This window comes from Psilocybe cubensis, chromosome 5, assembly GCF_017499595.1.
Source record: "Psilocybe cubensis strain MGC-MH-2018 chromosome 5, whole genome shotgun sequence".
Taxonomy (NCBI): domain Eukaryota; kingdom Fungi; phylum Basidiomycota; class Agaricomycetes; order Agaricales; family Agrocybaceae; genus Psilocybe; species Psilocybe cubensis.
Window position 1 is genome coordinate 2,531,750 of NC_063003.1, and position 18,013 is coordinate 2,549,762.

Below are 18,013 nucleotides of genomic sequence, written 5' to 3' on the forward strand. Positions count from 1 at the left end.
TCTGTCACATCCCAGCCGCGTCTATTCCATTATTGCAACTGTTGGCGTCCGTTGACTTGACTCCAACTTGCCTTGCTTTTCCCTTTTCTTTTCTTTTCTCTCTCCCTGAATGACCCCTTGATACCTCAATATGAACGAATTCACGCCCCTGGTTAAACCACTTCAATCTCAGACCACCATTGACTCTGTTGCAAAGGAATGTCCTTCTGAAGGATTCAACGTGTGTAGTCTAGTTTTGTGGTACATTTTCCATCTAATTCTTGACAGTATCCTACATTTCGCCAACTCGCAAAAAATGCACGGCTATTTATCTCAAAACCACTGGATCCTGACGTAGCATCTTCGTATTATCGTCTATTTTCGGTCGCAAACTCAAAGGGATGGTTTGTTGCAGTGAAATCAGCGGAATCTGGTTCAGGTGTGTGTGTGTGTTAGTTTCTGGCATTACGATCTCAACATGATGTTGCAGAACTTGTATTCTCGCCCCTTGATGAGCTTCGCTTGGCTTCCGAGGCGGCAAAAACGGACGACGAAACTCTGTTCAACCCAAAGCGAACCGTGTCGATTCCCACACGCGCCACCATTGTCGCTTTTGCATGCGGTGATACCAAGCTGTTAGTTGGTCTGGCTGACGGATCAGTGGTGGTATACGACACCTCGTCGCTTTTTACGGAAGGAACGAACGATGTCCAACCTCTGGGGAGAAACGAAATTCAGACCTCGCCGCTCCGCCAAGTCGTACCTAATCCTGGTACAGAGCCTGGTCTGAGTGACCTTGTAGCAATCGTCAGCGACGGCAAGGTGGAACTTCTCAATATGAACTTGGAGTCTCAGGGTGGTTGGGTCGCCAGCGACCTCATGTCACAACCTATCTCTGGTAAGTCGTTGTGGTTCAGTCATTTGGGAAGCATCTTATTTGTTTTACAGTGGATTGGTCTCCCAAGGGAAAACATATCGCTATTGGTCTGCAAACCGGCGACATCCTTACATTCGCTATCACGAACAAATCGACTCCCAACAAGCACATACCTCCCACTACGAATTCTGTCCTAGTGTCGTTGAATTGGCTTGGACCCGGTCACACATTCCGCACAAGCTATGCCGCACAAGACGACTCCCCTGCGCAACACATCGTCGTGCTTGATACGAAATCATCTACTGCGACCTACTTTGCCCCCGACCATCCATTCATATCGGGAGATCGAGTTAATCAGGCTGCATATGTCCTCAACTTCCCCAAATGGGACGGCGCAGAAAACCAATATCTTACCGTTGTGGGCGATCTCGCGTCAGTTGATCTAGAGATCCTGGGTAACAGTGGGAACCAGTGGTATCGTCAATCGCAGGAAAACCCGTTGACTCTCCCGTTGGACAAAGAGATGAATGACACGATTCTCCTTGCACTTGAAACCGACCTGACTGACCCCAGATACGATTCACCCATTATGTATGCATATCTCAGCGACGGTTCTCTTCAAGGCTGGTATGTCGAACACACGAAGCCATACCTGGGAATGATGAACGGCAAGAACCTGGCTGCTGTAGACACAAACTCGCAGGTACCAGTACAGTCGCAGGAGAGTGCTGCGCCTCAGGCTACAAGTGCCTTCGGTATGTCCGGCTTCGGGCAGCAGCCAGCGCAGAGTACACCAGCTTTTGGGCAAACAGGTTTTGGGCAGCAGCCATCATCCACGCCATCTGCATTCACCTCAACCGCTCCGGCCTTCGGACAATCATCCTTTGGCCAACCATCCGCATTTGGCTCTGCTTTGTCCAGTTTCGCACAACCAAGCACGACCACATCCGCATTTGGTGGCTCCAGTAGTAATAGTGGTGGCTTTGCTGCGTTTGCGGGCGGCTCCGGGGCATTTGGAAGTGGCGGTGGATTCGGCTCTGGAGGATTTTCGTCGAGTCCTTCCACAGGTGCTTTTGGTTCGAATACCACCACCAACGCTTTCGGACAAGGGGGCTTTGGTTCTGCCGCTAGCAACACTCCCGCCGGTGATTCGTCATCAATGACTCGCGAAGCATCGATGTCTGACTCTACACCTGGGTTTGGAGGTTTATCATTGGGAAGCAAACATACGGCGGACGATAACGCTGTCAACAGCATGTTTGGATCTTTTTCTACGACATCGAGTTCGAGTCAACAACAATCAACGTCTAGCTTTGGTGGCAGTTCGCTTGTTAAACCTGCCACTGGATTTGGCGCGTTTGGTAATCTGCAGACTTCCAGTGCATTTTCATCGCCAAAGCCAGCCACAACTGTAAATGCCTTTGCACCCGCACCGCCATCAGCCCAAACATCTACGACATCTACAGCATCTCCTGCGTTCGGTCAGTCTGGCTTTGGACAACCAGCATTCGGGAAGCCCAGCTTCGGTGCACCCTCTGCATTTGGAGCTTTTGGGAATGCGGGTTCTCAAGCCCAAAAGCCTGCCACAACAACACCGTCCTCCGGTGGATTTGGCGCATTTGCATCGACGCCAACTTCCTTTGGATCTGCACTGGGATCAACAGCAAAGCCCGCTGAAACCAAACCTGCTAGTGGAGGATTTAGCGCGTTCGCTTCAGCTTCGCCTTCTGCGTTTGGAGCGGCAGCGGCATCACCGAAACCTGCAGAATCGAAGCCAACTACCGGAGGGTTTGGAGCATTTGCCTCGGGTGGGCCTTCTGTGTTCAGCGCGGCTGCCAAAGACAACGCGTCCTCTTCTTCGTCTAGTTCAGGGGGAGGGTTCAGCGCGTTTGCTTCTTCGGCACCTTCACCGTTTAGTCAAGCTGCCAACGATGCCACGCAAAAACCATCTTCAGGTGGCTTCAGTGCCTTTGCATCAGCTACTCCCGCATTTGGTGTACCCGCCACACCCAAGGCTGTTACCGACTCTTCATCAACAAGCACGACTCCCCCTGCTGAACCGAAACAAAGAACTACAGTATTTGGGACGCCGACTGGTGCTGCTGGCAGTAGTTCCCCTTCACCGTTCAGCGCATCCAATGTCAGGTCCTCTATCCCTAAAGGAGACGAAAGTCCAACTGGCTCACCCAAGGGCACATCGTTCGATGCTTCCCCGCCGAGTTCGCCAGAGTCGAAACCTGCTGTTCCGCCAGTATTTGCAAAGAGGGATGAAAGTTCTCCGTCGCCGTTTGGGGGCAGTGGCTCGAAATCCCCGTCGCCATTTGGCCAACCCTCATCTCCTTCGCCCTTTGGCCAACCTTCATCTCCTTCGCCGAGTGGTGGTGCCTTTGGTAATCTTCAAGTCACGCCCTCAGTGTTCAAACCAGCTGCTGGATTTGGCGCATTCGGGAGCAACGAAACGCCCAAGACTTCCGCGTTCTTCAAGAAACCAGACGAAACCCCGCCTCCAGTCTCAGCGTTTAGTCAAATCACCACTACCCCCAAAACACCTGTCACTACCTCGGCCACTCCTGCGTTTGGTGCAACGTCTGCCCTTGGCGCGAAATCGGTCTTTTCGCCAGCCCAGTCTCCCAGCGCAACACCGACAAAGGCACCAACAACAGGCGCGTTTAGCGCATTCAGTGGCGCATCGGGTGGGTTCTCGGCCTTTGCGGGACCCAAGACGTCTTTCACGGATTTGTTGAAGTCGAAGGGTGATGAGGCAACGGATCCCATCAAGCCAGCTGCTACTCCTGTGTTTTCCAAGCCTGAAAGCGAGAGCAAACCTGTTGTTTCTGTTTTCGCTACTTTAGCTGCGATGGAAAAAGACAAGGAGAAAGAGAAGGAAAAGGAGAAGAAGCAAGAAGATAAAGAGGCGGAGAAGGAAAAGGATAAAGAGGAGCCTAGCACTTCGTCGTCCAAGGACGGTAAGAAGACAATCCCCAGTGAGCCCTCGTACGGTAATTTATCTCTCTCAGCTTCTTCTTCTGGGTCGTTCGTAGAGGTTGGAGCAAACGATGCCGACAATGGAGAATTGGATGACGGAGAAGTTTCCGAAGATGATGGAAACCACAGCGATTTCTTGTCGGATAATTTCGAGGAATCATCGTATAAAGACGGCGATTCGGCGAACGAAGAGTCGGACGAAGAAGATCTGCCAGAGGAAAGAAATACTCCATCGCCTGAACCACCTCTTCCTCCGTCACGGTCGCCGTCCGCTACACCTCAGCCTGAGATCCCGTCTATCCAGGTATCAGGCGATGGTGCGGACGAAGAATCTCCTTCTAAGGCTGTTCCAACACGCGAACGGAGTACGACGCCACCAAGCACCCCTGTAAAGGAATCTAAAGCACCGACATCCTCGAGTCCGTCGTTGGCTACACCCGGCGCTCCGTCTACCTCGCCATTTGGTATTGGGATAGGAAGGCCAAGCACGCGGCCTGTGCGTAGTTCACCGCTGGCCAATGCGGTTTCGGCAGAGGATGAAGAAGAAGACGATGTCACGAAGTCGCCACCGAAGGCAAAACCCACAGTCTCTCCGAAACCTGTTTATGGTGCTTTGCCCTTGGACACGAAGGGCAAAACTAAGGAAACGGATGTGGGGGATGAAGAGGCCACACCTAAGAAATCCCCGACCGCCAAAAGACCAAAGACGCCTCCATTGCTTTCAACCATGGGTCCTCCGCCTACACCCAGCCCATTCTTATCTCCTCCCATCTCCAAGACTTCTTCAGGCAGCTCTGAGTCCTCATCAATCAAATCGACCGCCTCAGCGCCACCTCTTTTCGGTATGGGGGCAAAACCAGCGGCAGCATCTACCCCCAGTTTGTTTGGTACGCCAAAGGCTGAAGTCACCCCTGTCGGCTCATGGACGTCGACAACACCATCTAAACCAGAGCTGCCCCGAGCAAACACTGCACCAGCTGCGCCTGGCACACCAACACCCAGTCTTTTCGGCGGTGGATTCTTCGCACCCCCGCCTCCAGCTGCGAAGGCGCCGACGAATGCTTTCTCCATGCCACCATTTACTTTGGGCGGCGCGGCAGCTGGTCCGGCTATTCCACCTGCGGGAACCAATCTCTTTGGAAGCAAAACTGCCCCAGGGCCCGCCACTCCCACTGGACCAGGCATCTTTGGAGGCAAAGCTACGCCACCACCCCAACCTGGTGGTATCTTTGGAATGAAGCCACCAACTGCCGCAACGCCAGGCAGCCCATCCAATGTGTTTGGAGGTGGAATTCAACCGCCTAAACCGTCACCATTTGGAAATGTTCAAGCTACACCTCCGGCACCGCCGCAACCATCCCCTGAAGCCATCCTGGAAGAAGGAATGCAGAAGGAATGCGCAGCTTTGGTGAACATGGTCACTGAAGATTTGGCACAGGTGAGTTCATTTTCTGAGTGTATTCTAACTCGTCTAATCCTGCTACAGTTACCTCTTCATGCTTTGAAGTTGGGAGAAGCAATAGCTGCGGCTGGTGCCATGGCTGGAGGCTCGCGCAACTTAAGCGATCTCGGTGTGCAGGCGAAATGGAGTTTGGGTGATCTGACTCAGTTCAAGAAACTTGTATTGCAGTATGAGGCAGTCCTTGATGAGATGGAAGCCACGCACGAGAAGCAGAAGCAGGTAGTGCACGACTTGCAGAGCAGCATGCTGAAGTGTAAGCAATATTCTTCTTGGTGCTCGTCAATGTCTAATACTTTTTCTGATGCCGCAGGTGGTACGAGAAAGGAAGAAATCGCGAGGTTCCATAAGGCGAAGGACGATAAAGATTTCGCAAAAATGCTGAAGTCTAGGACGTTGGGTCCTGAGCACATTGAAACTCAGACGCACCTTCGAAAGAACATAAGGGTTTGTAACTAACTTTTTGTTGCATTATATTTGTTCTTATGAGTGTTTTTATAGGCTATCCGCGACCGCGTTCAGAAACTTGAATCGCACTTACAGGAAAGCAAAAAGAAGCTGTCCCAAGCTGCTACATGTAGACCCTCGGTCAAGTGAGTTCTTTTTAGACCTTGCCGTTTTAATCGTGGATTCACCATTGGTTTCAGGGCTCCATCACTCGACACAATCAACCGAACGTTTCGCAACATCGAGCTCGCAATTGATCAGCAAGCAGATGAAGTCTCTCGCCTCGCTACCCGCATCTCGAAACTCGACATGGCGGAGAAGTCCAGTTCGGTATCGCGCAGAGACGCACGTCTGCCAGACGCAGCTGGTCGCCGCGTTCATGACATCATCCCAGATGTCGCAGCAACCACTGCAGCTGCGCTCAACGCCGAGCGATCAGCACAGAGGCTAAAGAACGCACTCCTTGCGGTGCGCAAGGAGCCTTTGCTTAATAATACAGTAGCACAAGCACCGCCTGCTCTGTACGCGTTCCAGACTCCTCAGAAATCATCGACGTCGAGCGGCCCCAGCAAGTTTGCGTTCAAGGCGCCCGCCAGCGGGTCATTGTTCTCCGATGTACCGACACCATTGTCTGCATCTGACATTATGCCCAACTGGGATCTCCCAGAGGACAACTTCATGCCCATGGACGCAGCAAATCTCATTTCTACACGCTCGCAATCCAAACAGAGGATACACTCCCCTTCGGCGCAGATCAAAAAGACACCGGGATCGGGAGGGTCGACACCGCCTGCAGAATTTGACTGGGGCCCACTTCCAAACTTCCAAAGTCCTCCTGCGAAACATATGCCCAACAGGTTCTTCCCGGTTTCGCCAGCGGCCAAGTAAAATTGTCCTCAATCATGTCTTCTTTTTCCTTTTTTTTCATGTCTTTTTTGTTTTATTGCTTTTGTAGAATTAGTTTTGCGCACGTAGAGATACTTTAAGAAAGCAACGACGCTCAATATGGGTATCCTGTTCCCGAAAGACTCGAAGGTCAATTTAAACTTTAAAAATGTTGTTGCTGGTGCCGCCCTAGTTCGAGAGAATGACATTACACCTCACCTGGGCAACGCATCAGTGAGACGGAAAATCTACTAGATCTGCTTCTTCGAACGCGAATCTCAGCCTTCCTCGACTACAAATATCGAGTCAATATAACATTCACGTTGGCGCTGCATCACGCACATGACTTATTTTTGGACGCATCAACGCTCAAACCTGGTGCTATAAATAAATTACAGAGACAGAACTGTTCATGTTACCGAAAACCTTGGTAACTGGTATCATCATGAATCCATCGATACAAACACCACACAGGTAAAGATGTGAAGGTATAATCAGAAGATTGCGCGAACTAGCCCTCCGCCGATTGCAGAACCTATGATGATCATCAACGGTTAGATATACACTTGGAAGTAATGTGATATGAATATACTTACCGGCGCCAAAGCCAACACCGCCAACAGCAGAATGTGCCAACTTGAGAAAAAGTGACGTGAGCAACAGATTACAGATCCTTCGATACAGTAACTACTCACAGTGTTCTTGTACTGTCCATACTTATCCTTCTTTGCTTCAGTCCCGGGCTTTTCTTGCAAGCCTACTGAATTGACGCCTTGGCCTGGGGGTGGAGGCATGTTGGTACCGTGCATAGCCGCACCGAAAGGCTTATACGCTTTTGTTGGCGCAGGTGTAGCATTCGGCGTTGGCAACTGGACCTCGGGCAACTTCTCTACGTATGTCGAAGGGAAAAGACCTTGCTTCCCGTTCACTCTGCCCGTCCACCAGTCGGCGTTTGTCTCTTCTACAATTTCTATGATATCTCCTGGTGCGAACGAAAGGTCTTCGGCATCCTGTTGTGCATTGGTTAATAAAATGACGAAACGATAAATTGCATCTGGTGCCCGAAACGCACATTACTGCTGTACGCCCACAGTGCCTTTGCCTGTGGTAGCGCACGAGATGGTGGTGGTGGTGGCGGAACTGCACGAGCAGCTGATGGCGTTCTATTGATTCCTAGGTTAGAAATCCTGCCTGCCAGAGATGCAATTGGCCCAGCGCTGTGATTAGTGGCCTGATTCGAATTTGGCAGTTTGGTCAAGATAGCAGAGGCATCCGCCTGTGAGATGTAGTTCTGTGAAGCCAGAAACTCAACGTTCTGTTCGATTTGTGAAACTACATGAGCAAGAAGAGCAGCAGTCTGGGGATCTTGGGGCGACATGATGGTGGGTGAAAGTAAAGGAATGAGGACAACAATTGTGTAAGCCGCCATTAAGGGGCCCAGTCACCGCGGTGCCGAAGCGGCATTGATCTGATTTGTACCGAGGTGATGTGTGGCTGTGCGATCAAGGAGGAGGAAACAAAACCTAACCCTACAATTTTGATTCCTTACTTTCTTCTCCACTAGCAACAAAACATATCCATAGCGATGCCCTCCGTGAATCTCATTACAGCTGTGCCACATTTTGTTACCCAGGAGGAGCACACTGCATTGGTTGCATCAACACCCAATTCTTTCAGCGACATTCCACCGGTGATCAAGCACAAGGAAGAAAATGTAACCGTCACTTTGGACCCGCCTCTTGAAGGGTTTCCATCATCAGATGGGGTCCAGGGAACATTATACGTGCTAACAAGGTCGGTTTCACATACAAATGATAAAGATCGTTGTCTGATTTCTTGTTACAGCGTACTAGCATTCATGGGTGCCAATGGAACAGGTTTTTCGATCGAATACCCAGTGATAACCCTGCACGCCGTTTCTCGGGGCGAATCTGGACCATCGATATACTGCCAACTCGACGAGAGCTTCGGAACAGACAACGCAGAAGCCCCCGCTGACGACGACGCGGTGACAGACATGCGCGAACTTACTATCGTCCCCCAAAATGCCCAGTCGCGTACGTCCTCGTGCTACATAACCCGCATCGCGTTATCTGATCTATCTAGTTGAGCCCATATTCGAATCGCTATCACTTTGCGCATCTTTGCACCCGGACCCCCAGGATGACGAAGATGACGGTTTGGACGATGCGTTTGTTGATCTGAATGGGTCCACGTTCGAGACCTTCAACGGAGATGAAAATGAGGAACTCAGCGAAGTTGGGAGGGTGCGCAGCGATTTCCTCAATGACAATCGATTTGCACCGTACTAGACAACACTTTTTTTTGTTACGGCTTTCAGGCAGCGCTTGCACACCTCGAATCCATCATTTACGATCCACATAAGCTTCAACCGGGGGAAGAGGAGGAGGAGGTCGACGCGAAGCAGTCAGACGAGAAAAAACCATGATGTGACCAACAAATTAGATTTTTGTACGTCTCATACCGTATCATGCGACACCATTTTACCATGCGAACAGAGATAATGCAAATTCATGCATTTTACACGTACCAAACCATGAATCACGATCAGATCATGGTAATATTTTGCATTCATGTTTTTCATAAGGTTTCGCCACGAATATCCAAGTACGTACAAGGCATCCTGTGACAAAAATGCGCGAACCGTCCGGCAGACTGTCTTTCGGATTGAAAGGACTTGCGTGACATCAAAACGAGAGTAGGAACCTCAGTTTCAGGCTAAAGTTGATCACAGGTAGTGCCGTTTTTAATCGAAGTTGATTCGTCCAAAAAATAAATCCTGATGACTGCAACAATTCAGCGCTCAGCTCCTATGTTTGCAGTAGAAGACTGAGATTTGCGTTCGAAGAACCGTATCTAGTCGCAAATGATCCAATGCACTGCACTGGGGAGGTGAAATATCATTTCACTCGAAGGTGCGATATCAGCAATGATGGATCACAAAATACCATATCCGATTTGCGATTCTACCAGGAGATCGGTGATGTTTGACAAGGGCGGCGCAGTGTGGCTGTCCGTTTGCACATTTAATACCAATTTATAAACTTTTTGTCCCATACATAGAAGTCTCAATTCTTAGCGAGGGAGGAGACAGCGAGGGAGGAGACAGCGAGGGAGAAGATAGCGAGGGAGGAGACAGCGAGGGAGGAGACAGCAAGGGAGAAGATAGCGAGGGAGGAGACAGCAAGGGAGAAGATAGCGAGGGAGGAGATAGCGACTAAGGAGGCGCATACGACAGTCAAGGAGGCGGGTACTACAACCAAGAGGGCCAGGGCTACAACCAATACAATGATTAAACATGGAGATCGAGAAAAAGGCGCGTGGGACTGGTATGGTATCATGCAGTGCAGTACAACATTGCCGGATATCCATTAAATTTTTCGCTTGTATATTTATGGTGTTTTTCCGTTTTTAAATCTCTGGTAGAAAGGAATTGTGTATCTGTAGACTGTAGTCCATTCAAATATTTATGCATTAGTAAATGTCCATTCCTCTATCGCTACTATCCGAAAAGCTCACCACTATCCTCCCTGATATTGGAGAGCGGAATCACAAAAGCCTCGTCAACTCTCATGGCTCTCATCACACTTCTCTGATATAAATCTGCTCTGACTCCGAACTCGAATCGACACTATCTATCGTCCATTTGCGAGGGACCATTCTCTTCATCTGCCCTCGTGGAATTACTATCTGATGCGTGCTGACCATGGAACCGAAGCGTTGATATACGAATCGATGCACCGGTGTCATAGTCAGGATCCGTAATCGCAATTCTCGCAACCAAAACAGTCGGCGCCATCCCCTAAATTCCAACAAACCAAAAAAAAAAAACATCATTCAGCAAAACACAATAACCACCCAATGGCACACACTCAAGTGACAACTGAGAATACTAAGGAGGAGATGGAAGAGGAGGAGAGACAGAACGAGGACATACCCCAGTAACAGCAACAACCACCTCCAAATACATCGCCACATTCCGCATAGACGCACCCTCACCCGCGCGCGCCGACGCCGCATTGCCAATCGCATACACCAAAATCACAAGCGAGTACACCGCCGCAGACTCGACCAGTACCGCCGCGATATGCCTCAGCCAGCCACCGCGCCTCGGGGCCATCGATTCCAACTTGACGCTTAGCCGCGCATGGGCGTGGTAGGCGCGGTGCAGCCTGTGTGCGATTAGAGACGTGGTGGTCACTGTTGTCGCGAAGGATGCGAAGTAGAGTGCGCCGCGGAGTTTGTTGGTGAGGGTGATGTTGGCGATGGTTCGGTTTGGTCCGGTTATTCCTGTTATGAGTACCCCGGCGATGAAGAGGCCTAGCAATGAAGGAGTTAAAGTTTTGAAGATGCTTCTAACTGCGACTCATAGAACTTACCAAGTTCGACGAAGAAAAATGCCAACAAGACCAGCAATACCATTGTTGATGGCTTGTAAACTTGATAACACCTCCAAACCTACAACGAGTCAACAAATGAATGCCCTTTCATAGTCAACTATAGTTCTCACCAGCAGCCCATCAGCCATAACAAACAGACCATAAAACAGCATATTGAGCAACACATAAGACCACATTGGCCCGCTTCCTATCACAGACAAATAGGCGCTTTCCCGCGTTTCGCCTTGAGTCACAATTGAATGATGCAGAGAGGACCATTGGAGTACGGATATGCCCAGACACGATAGGTATAGACCTGAGATGACGAAGATGACCAGACGGCGGCTTTTACTACGGGCGCTTTTGGATACTTTATGGACTAGTTAACGCGCTAAATCAAGTATATGTTGAGGGCGCAAGAACCTACAGCATAGGTACATCGTTCCAGCGTACACCACAGTGTAGATACCTAATAACGGTCAACTATTCCTAAGAATCAAGACCAATGTATAACCAAAGTCTTACCCATCAGAAGCTGGAGCATCAAGCACGAGTTCAGTGCAGCACTAATCGCAGCAGACTCCCGCGAAGCACTGATACCAGACTGCATGGCTATTGCGGAATCCTAAAATTTGTCAGAGAACGAGGCGGGTGAATTAGTATTCCATTGCGCCCCTTTCCTAGAACACTGAAGTTTATACGGTGCCATGGATGACAGCATGGAGTGCGTTGCTTCGATACCGCTGACCATGAATGCTGCGTCAGTGCCATACCAGCAATAGCACAATCCTGGCAAGTGAACAGTTGTTTCAAAGTAATTGGCCATGATAATTAACATTATCCTTGTATCGGAGTGGACTGGCCGCACATCTCAGCATCGGTACATCAAAAATTGCACAGCATCATTGAGTTGTTAACTCTTGTTAACCGTAAACAAGCAGCCCTGATAATGTTTAGTATCATCATCAATGCAGTTGAATGGAATGATTGGCGCGCGTGGAAAATCTTCAGCCGAAGTGTTGCATGTCAATGGAGAAGTGACACATTGGGATCGTAGTTTGACGGTTAGACGCTGCGGGGTAGTAAAACATCACCGACATCCCTGTTCCCCTCCACTATTGAAGTTTCAGGATCCAAACATTGGCTTCAGGGTAGCACTACTCCCTGAATGGCATACATTGAGCCCATTGGATGTTACGTTCATTTTTCTCTCCGCTTCTGTAAAGTAAAATTCAGTTCATTGAGGGCCAATCCGTCCTTGTGGGCGTCAGAACCGGGGCACTGATAAAGGTCAAGTATCTCGTGTAATCGTTCCCCTGTCGTCGAACTGCGTTACCCCTATCAAGATATCGAAGTAGATATTGGCGAGGTACAGTGGGCCCAGCGTGCTAAAGCATCTACCCCCGCGCCCGATGTCGAGGCGTGGTGCACGGCGCATATATGCGTTTAGTCAAGATAGATGTTTTCATACGCTGTTGAACTGGGCCTATCCAGGCGTTGATGAAGTGGGCCCGAGTCCTCTAGAGATGAAAGAGTTGATAGAGAATTGAGGAAAAAATACGCCGTTACGGTTCTCTGTAACGCCCAATATTCACCTGCGCAATGTCAATAATCAAACGTAGCTGGAAAATGAAGCACTGGAGAAGTCATGCTCCAAATTGTCAAGGTCATCGAACCCAGGTCAAAGGAGGAGCAAAACGGCTGTGAACCTAGGGAGTTCCGATATGCGGAATGATTACAAGTCTGACAAGTCAAATATATGCGCAAAATCCGGCGTCGAAAATGACGAGCACCAAGAAGCAGATGATCGATGTACAACCAATGCCTCCGAGTACGGCGGTAGGGGTGCATATACACGCGTTCAAGGTCCTCTAGACATACATTAAGTGCAAATAACTTTCTTAGGGAAAGGCCGAGAAGCAGTACATTCGGTACTCCGTGGTCTGCTAGGAGACCAAACAACATGCGGAGTCCTGTTGTATCTTCGTATTGTCCCCTTGCAAATTATTCGCCATGCAGTGAGGTTGAAGAAAGCGAAATATGCGGGTATCAACAGCAATGAAGACGGTGAGATCATCCTCTGCATACAACGTGGGTTTTCGATATGATTATCGATCGATAAAGAATGACAGCATTGCAAGCTTGTGTCCTGTCGACCCCTCAGCAATGACGACAACACGCAGCCTCGCAGGCATAGCAGTTCCAAGAAAGTCGTGCGTAGGACGATTGGTTCCAGATTCCACCTGACATTCGAGCCCGCTGTTGAATGATCCCCCAGAGTTTCACAAGCCCGACATCTGTCCCCAAAAACGCGGGTTGGGGCCCTGGGGCAAAACAGGCTATTATAACAGGAGAAATTTGCAAAGCAGAGCAGCGAGCGAGCACGGAGGCCGTCTCCGGGGCGTTCAAGAGCGATCAATGGAGGTGGAGATGCTCCGAGGGCGACAGGCAGATGGAGGGAGCTGGACAAAATTGAAGAAGCAACAGTCGTGCGAGCAAATGGCAACTGGCGTTACTGCCGTGCGGCGTGATGTGACACGTGCCCTGGGGTAAGCATGTGATAACCGAAACCCCAAAGTGCAGCCTCGGACGCAAAAGTCTTTACTGTACACTTCTTTTTGCTTTCATATTGCATTGACCCTCCTCATACCCACCGACGCACCTTGAACCCTTTGCATACATCCAGCTAGCCACATAAATGTCGGTGTCGACCTCGACGTCAGTCTCATCATCCCAGTCCCAGTTCGCCTCGGGATCAAAGTCAAGTCACGCAGCTGCTGCCGCACCAAAGCCTGGCGTAGCGACGGCGACGAAGAGGAAAGTGAGACACGTACCCTGGACAGAGCATACTCTGCGACAGCTCAAGCTCGTGCTCCCCGGCGCCGCTATCACATACTATCTTGGCACCTTGAACGACTTTTGGGGTATTATTGAGGGAAATGGCGGCTTTTGGGCTCGGTGAGATCATCGTTGCTTTGGTTCAAAAATATTGTCTGACGGCAGACTCGTTATTTCTTAATGCACCATTTATCTTGTCATCTCTGTATGGCTCTATGGTACATTTGGGCCGTATAGACTTGCTGGATTTGGAGCTTCGGGTCTAGGGTTCCTAACGGTTACTCTGTTCCTCTATGTACTCCTAACCCCATGGTTAACTGGTGAAGAGCCTGATGTACGTCTTTGTTCCTGCATTCCTTCTAGATATCTGATGGATCTTTATCTTACAGTATCAAACCTGGAGAGAATCAGGAATTCTTTCTTCAGTTATTCCCGTGAGTTGTATTTCCCTGATCGATTTTTGTCGTTGCTGAAGAAATTGGTCTACAAGGTTTTAACTGGTTCAATCGTTGTTGGTTGGCTACTTGCTGTAAGCACACTTGGCCAATGGTCTCCAATGGGATACGTGAAAGGAACCATAGGAGGTTAGTTGGTTCTCCATCATTCCGCCTGTCTCAATACTCACGCGGTGCGGCGTAGTGTCTGCCTTTTACGCTCTCACATTCGGACTGCTCGGCCTGATTCCCGTGCCAAAGGCTTCACGGAAACGACACGACTGAATGACTTACGATTTTGTCTCCCGGCACCCATTTCATGACCATTTTTTTCTTAAACATTGCCGTATTTCTTGTTCTTCTGTGAAATTCTCCAACAATCTTGGTCGGAAAATATTGATACCGGAGCTCAAAATGTTTCGATGTAGTTCCAAGTGCTGTATAATAAGTATATGATATGTAGTCTAATATAAACCAGGATCTCGTTCATACACCTTCGGAGCGAATGACAACAATTAGGAGCTCCCAATAAATGAGAGCACGTGACCGCAAGTAAAGCGCCTTGCCGATTCGGTCATTCGGACAAGTCAAGGGCAGGGTTAATACGCAGTCATGTCCTTTAGACTCATCCAACTATCCACATCTCTTCATATCTACAACTCCCTGCGCTATCGATGTACGCCGGATACAGCGCGAGCCAGCCTTTGACTAACAACCCCTTTATCGCTGATGGCGGATCCAATCCCAGTGCGCGATTCCCAGACCTCTCGAGCCCTCCTGTCACAAATCAGCAGCAGCAGCAGCAGTACGGCGGCTGGGGCTCTGCAGCGATGAGCCCCGTCAGCCCGCAGCAACAGCAACAGGGGATGTACCAGCAGTACTCACAACAGCAGCAGCAGCCCCAAATGACCATGGGATATGCACCGCAGCAGCAGATGGGCGGTGGCATCTCGATGGGAGGCGGCGGCGCCGGATATCTCTCTCCGGGTGTACAGCTCTACCCATCACATACAGGCAGTGGCGGCGGCGGCGCGCCCTTCCAGCCGTCAAGTAGCTTTGGCCAGCAGCTCGCGGCGCATGTCAGCGGGAGCAGCTACAGCTATCTCCAAGGCCAGCAGCAGCAGCAGCAGGGCAACCCGAACGCCTACAACCCCGCCCAGCAGCAGCTACAGAACAACCCGGGATACGTGGCGCAGCTCGATCCGTACTCATCCATCGGGCAGCTATGGGGCGATTCTAATCAATCGCAGCCGCAGCAACAGGGGCAAGCGCAAGCGCAGATGGGCGGTGGGGTCGGGCTGGGTCAGAGCTACAGCAGTAGCGCCGGTGGTGTAGCGCCCCTTCCAACGGGCGGGTACGGCGTCTCTGCGTCCGGTGAGCCGCACCCGCGCGATTATATCCGCGCGCACAAGGCGGAGATCGAGGCCTGGGACAATTTCGCGTGGAAGCAGCTCCTCGGCGCGTTCGAGACGCTCATGAAGGCTTGGGAGACGCGCAAGGGCGAGCTGGCCGCGCGCGTCGGCGAGATGAGCGCGCAGATGAATGTTGGGATGGCGTATGGCCCGTATTATGTCGCGCAGATTCAGCAGGAGGGCGCGAGGCTGCAAGGGGTGAGTAAAGGTTTTTCGTTTTTGATTTCTTTGGGTTTCCTGGTTTTATATTATTTCCCTGTGATCCCTATTTCGTGGGAGGGTTTATGTCTATCAAGTCAAACTAACTATTTGCTCTGATGATTTCTTCTTATCTTCACATCCATCACCCACTTCATCTGTATTCCTCTCGCGATAACAAATTCATTTTCTAACACGTCTATTTTTATCCCACCAGCTTCAAAAGGAAGCAGAAAACAACTTTGGTATGTCCAATCCATAATTCTCCTCTTTCCGTGTCTCTCATACGCCTATCGTTATTGCTATTCAGATTCTGTAGCCGCGTCCTTATTCCAGCTCCGAGAAGTCTTCGCTGGATATCGACAGTCAGGCGATCTGGCGAGTAAGCGCCGGGTCAGAGAGGCCATGAACGCTGCCCTGCAGGGTCTGCCTACTTTCCCTCAACCATATTGAAGTTTAACGTTTAATGTGTACTTGTCAAGCTGTACATTTTTTATGTTTTGTGTATTATCCCGCTTTTGTTAGATTGTCACCGGCCACCGCTGTGCTGCTGCTGTGGCGCTTGTTTATGGCAAACTTATCGTCGCTGCCTCCCTGCTCTTCTTTTTCATTACCATTCCGGGTCATTGTAGTAGTAAATCTCTATCTGAGGTTCATTTTTTTGGAATCACAAGGCTTATTTGTTTGTAACCTTACATACTACGTAGATCATATGAATAAACTGTTGCACGAAGTTTCTGTTGCTCTTCAGAATTGCGATGGTTCGCAACAGTTCGCGATGAATCCAAATAATTGGCAATTGCTTATCTGCACAGGCTTTTTTCATCCTGTTTTATCTTTTTCATTGCTGTTGCAGGAGCTACAGGTCGCTTCAGGCTGCTTCCTGCTGCTTCTGGTCGCTTGTTGATGATCAACTTTGAAATTCACCAAAGCGCAATACCTGCCGATCAAGCCTCAAGGCCTCAAGCGCCAATCATTGTGATATTCCTGTCGCCTAGGAAAGGTACCCCGTGCGCCACCACCCCATTGTATACCTACCCCATCTTGCCCGAATTCAATGATGCATTATATTACTTATCTGATACAAGCAATCTCGTAGAAATCATATAAAAAGGAGGAGAATCAGGCTTGGGATCCCCCAGAAACGCCTGGTGCATTTCCTCAACTCCCCAACCACTCCAAGTCTCAAAACACAACTTTGGGCTGCGCCCTCTAGCTATATCAATACACCACTACATAACCCTTATTTACGTTATGTATGTTGTCCTGTACTACCTCTATGCCGTGCTAATCCTGCCTGCATTTTCTTCAGAACACTCAAAATGCGTTTCTCTCTTAACGTCCTTGCCCTTTCCGCTCTCCTCTTCAGCTCCTCTGTGCTAGCTTACGAGGTAGGATCCTTTTCTATCTTATTCTAGTTTCGAAATCTAAATTTTGACTGAATAGCATAACATTGACGCCATCGTCGCGCGCCACGAACTCGACAATGAGCTCGAAGCGCGTGGGATGCGCACAGAGTTCGAGACGCGTGCGCTGCTCGTCGCGCGCGCGCCACCCAACGGAGAGTAAGTCTCCACAGTCCCATCTTACACTTAATATTTTTAAATGTTTTTTTAAAAAATCTTTCAGCTGCTCCACGGGTCTCCCACAGCCCAACGTCAGCGGCCCGCAATGCGCACAGATGCACGGCTATGGATGGAAGTTCAACGGGAGGTGTTATGGACCCAGGCAAATGATCCTGCAGGGGAACACAGTGAAAGGGTTTTGCTACTTCTAAGATCTAAATGTTGAAAGTGTAGTGTTTAATTGGAGGTCCAATGAAACAAATTGGGATTGGGACAACTGTGATTTTCTTGAGATCGGAGAAATTTGGTGCTAGGGTAGTGTATTGAATTTCCATGATTGCAAGGTATCAAAGAGTGGGTAAGTACACTGGCAGTCTATGTTACAGTCCATCCCAACATCGGTTTATACTATCTATTAAGGGGAATCTATGCTGTCCACTAATTACCCCTGCCCTCCTCCACAGGTATCCATTGTAGCTCCAAATGAGCTCCTAGATGACATTCAGTATCTTCACCCTGCAATTTCACTACATT

The 18,013-nt window shown here is 49.8% G+C and overlaps 7 protein-coding genes across 7 annotated transcripts; 5 read left to right on the forward strand and 2 right to left on the reverse strand.

The window, feature by feature from the left end:
• Nucleotides 1-130: 130 nt before the first annotated feature.
• On the forward strand, nucleotides 131-6,635 carry JR316_0006256 (uncharacterized protein; the record flags this gene model as incomplete). Its single annotated transcript, XM_047892005.1, has 8 exons — nucleotides 131-220; nucleotides 268-418; nucleotides 470-877; nucleotides 928-5,279; nucleotides 5,328-5,556; nucleotides 5,614-5,747; nucleotides 5,802-5,893; nucleotides 5,948-6,635. The coding sequence occupies 8 exons, from the start codon at nucleotides 131-133 to the stop codon at nucleotides 6,633-6,635; spliced, it is 6,144 nt and encodes a 2,047-aa protein (XP_047749354.1).
• A 491-nt stretch (nucleotides 6,636-7,126) lies between these two features.
• On the reverse strand, nucleotides 7,127-8,010 carry JR316_0006257 (Unconventional myosin-Ie; the record flags this gene model as incomplete). Its single annotated transcript, XM_047892006.1, has 4 exons — nucleotides 7,127-7,167; nucleotides 7,229-7,268; nucleotides 7,328-7,642; nucleotides 7,705-8,010. 4 exons carry the CDS (start codon nucleotides 8,008-8,010, stop codon nucleotides 7,127-7,129), a joined length of 702 nt encoding a protein of 233 aa, XP_047749355.1.
• Nucleotides 8,011-8,217: 207 nt separating this feature from the next.
• On the forward strand, nucleotides 8,218-9,081 carry JR316_0006258 (Methylosome subunit pICln; the record flags this gene model as incomplete). Its single annotated transcript, XM_047892007.1, has 4 exons — nucleotides 8,218-8,426; nucleotides 8,478-8,689; nucleotides 8,739-8,899; nucleotides 8,974-9,081. The coding sequence occupies 4 exons, from the start codon at nucleotides 8,218-8,220 to the stop codon at nucleotides 9,079-9,081; spliced, it is 690 nt and encodes a 229-aa protein (XP_047749356.1).
• A 1,203-nt stretch (nucleotides 9,082-10,284) lies between these two features.
• Nucleotides 10,285-11,642, reverse strand: JR316_0006259 (uncharacterized protein; the record flags this gene model as incomplete). The annotated part of the gene is made up of 6 exons (XM_047892008.1): nucleotides 10,285-10,455; nucleotides 10,591-10,973; nucleotides 11,033-11,111; nucleotides 11,164-11,402; nucleotides 11,460-11,501; nucleotides 11,558-11,642. The coding sequence occupies 6 exons, from the start codon at nucleotides 11,640-11,642 to the stop codon at nucleotides 10,285-10,287; spliced, it is 999 nt and encodes a 332-aa protein (XP_047749357.1).
• A 2,088-nt stretch (nucleotides 11,643-13,730) lies between these two features.
• Nucleotides 13,731-14,589, forward strand: JR316_0006260 (uncharacterized protein; the record flags this gene model as incomplete). Its single annotated transcript, XM_047892009.1, has 5 exons — nucleotides 13,731-13,990; nucleotides 14,108-14,204; nucleotides 14,260-14,304; nucleotides 14,361-14,454; nucleotides 14,510-14,589. 5 exons carry the CDS (start codon nucleotides 13,731-13,733, stop codon nucleotides 14,587-14,589), a joined length of 576 nt encoding a protein of 191 aa, XP_047749358.1.
• A 389-nt stretch (nucleotides 14,590-14,978) lies between these two features.
• Nucleotides 14,979-16,367, forward strand: JR316_0006261 (uncharacterized protein; the record flags this gene model as incomplete). The annotated part of the gene is made up of 3 exons (XM_047892010.1): nucleotides 14,979-15,914; nucleotides 16,132-16,159; nucleotides 16,225-16,367. 3 exons carry the CDS (start codon nucleotides 14,979-14,981, stop codon nucleotides 16,365-16,367), a joined length of 1,107 nt encoding a protein of 368 aa, XP_047749359.1.
• Nucleotides 16,368-17,236: 869 nt separating this feature from the next.
• JR316_0006262 (uncharacterized protein) lies at nucleotides 17,237-17,691 on the forward strand (the record flags this gene model as incomplete). The annotated part of the gene is made up of 3 exons (XM_047892011.1): nucleotides 17,237-17,305; nucleotides 17,361-17,479; nucleotides 17,544-17,691. 3 exons carry the CDS (start codon nucleotides 17,237-17,239, stop codon nucleotides 17,689-17,691), a joined length of 336 nt encoding a protein of 111 aa, XP_047749360.1.
• Nucleotides 17,692-18,013: the final 322 nt, after the last annotated feature.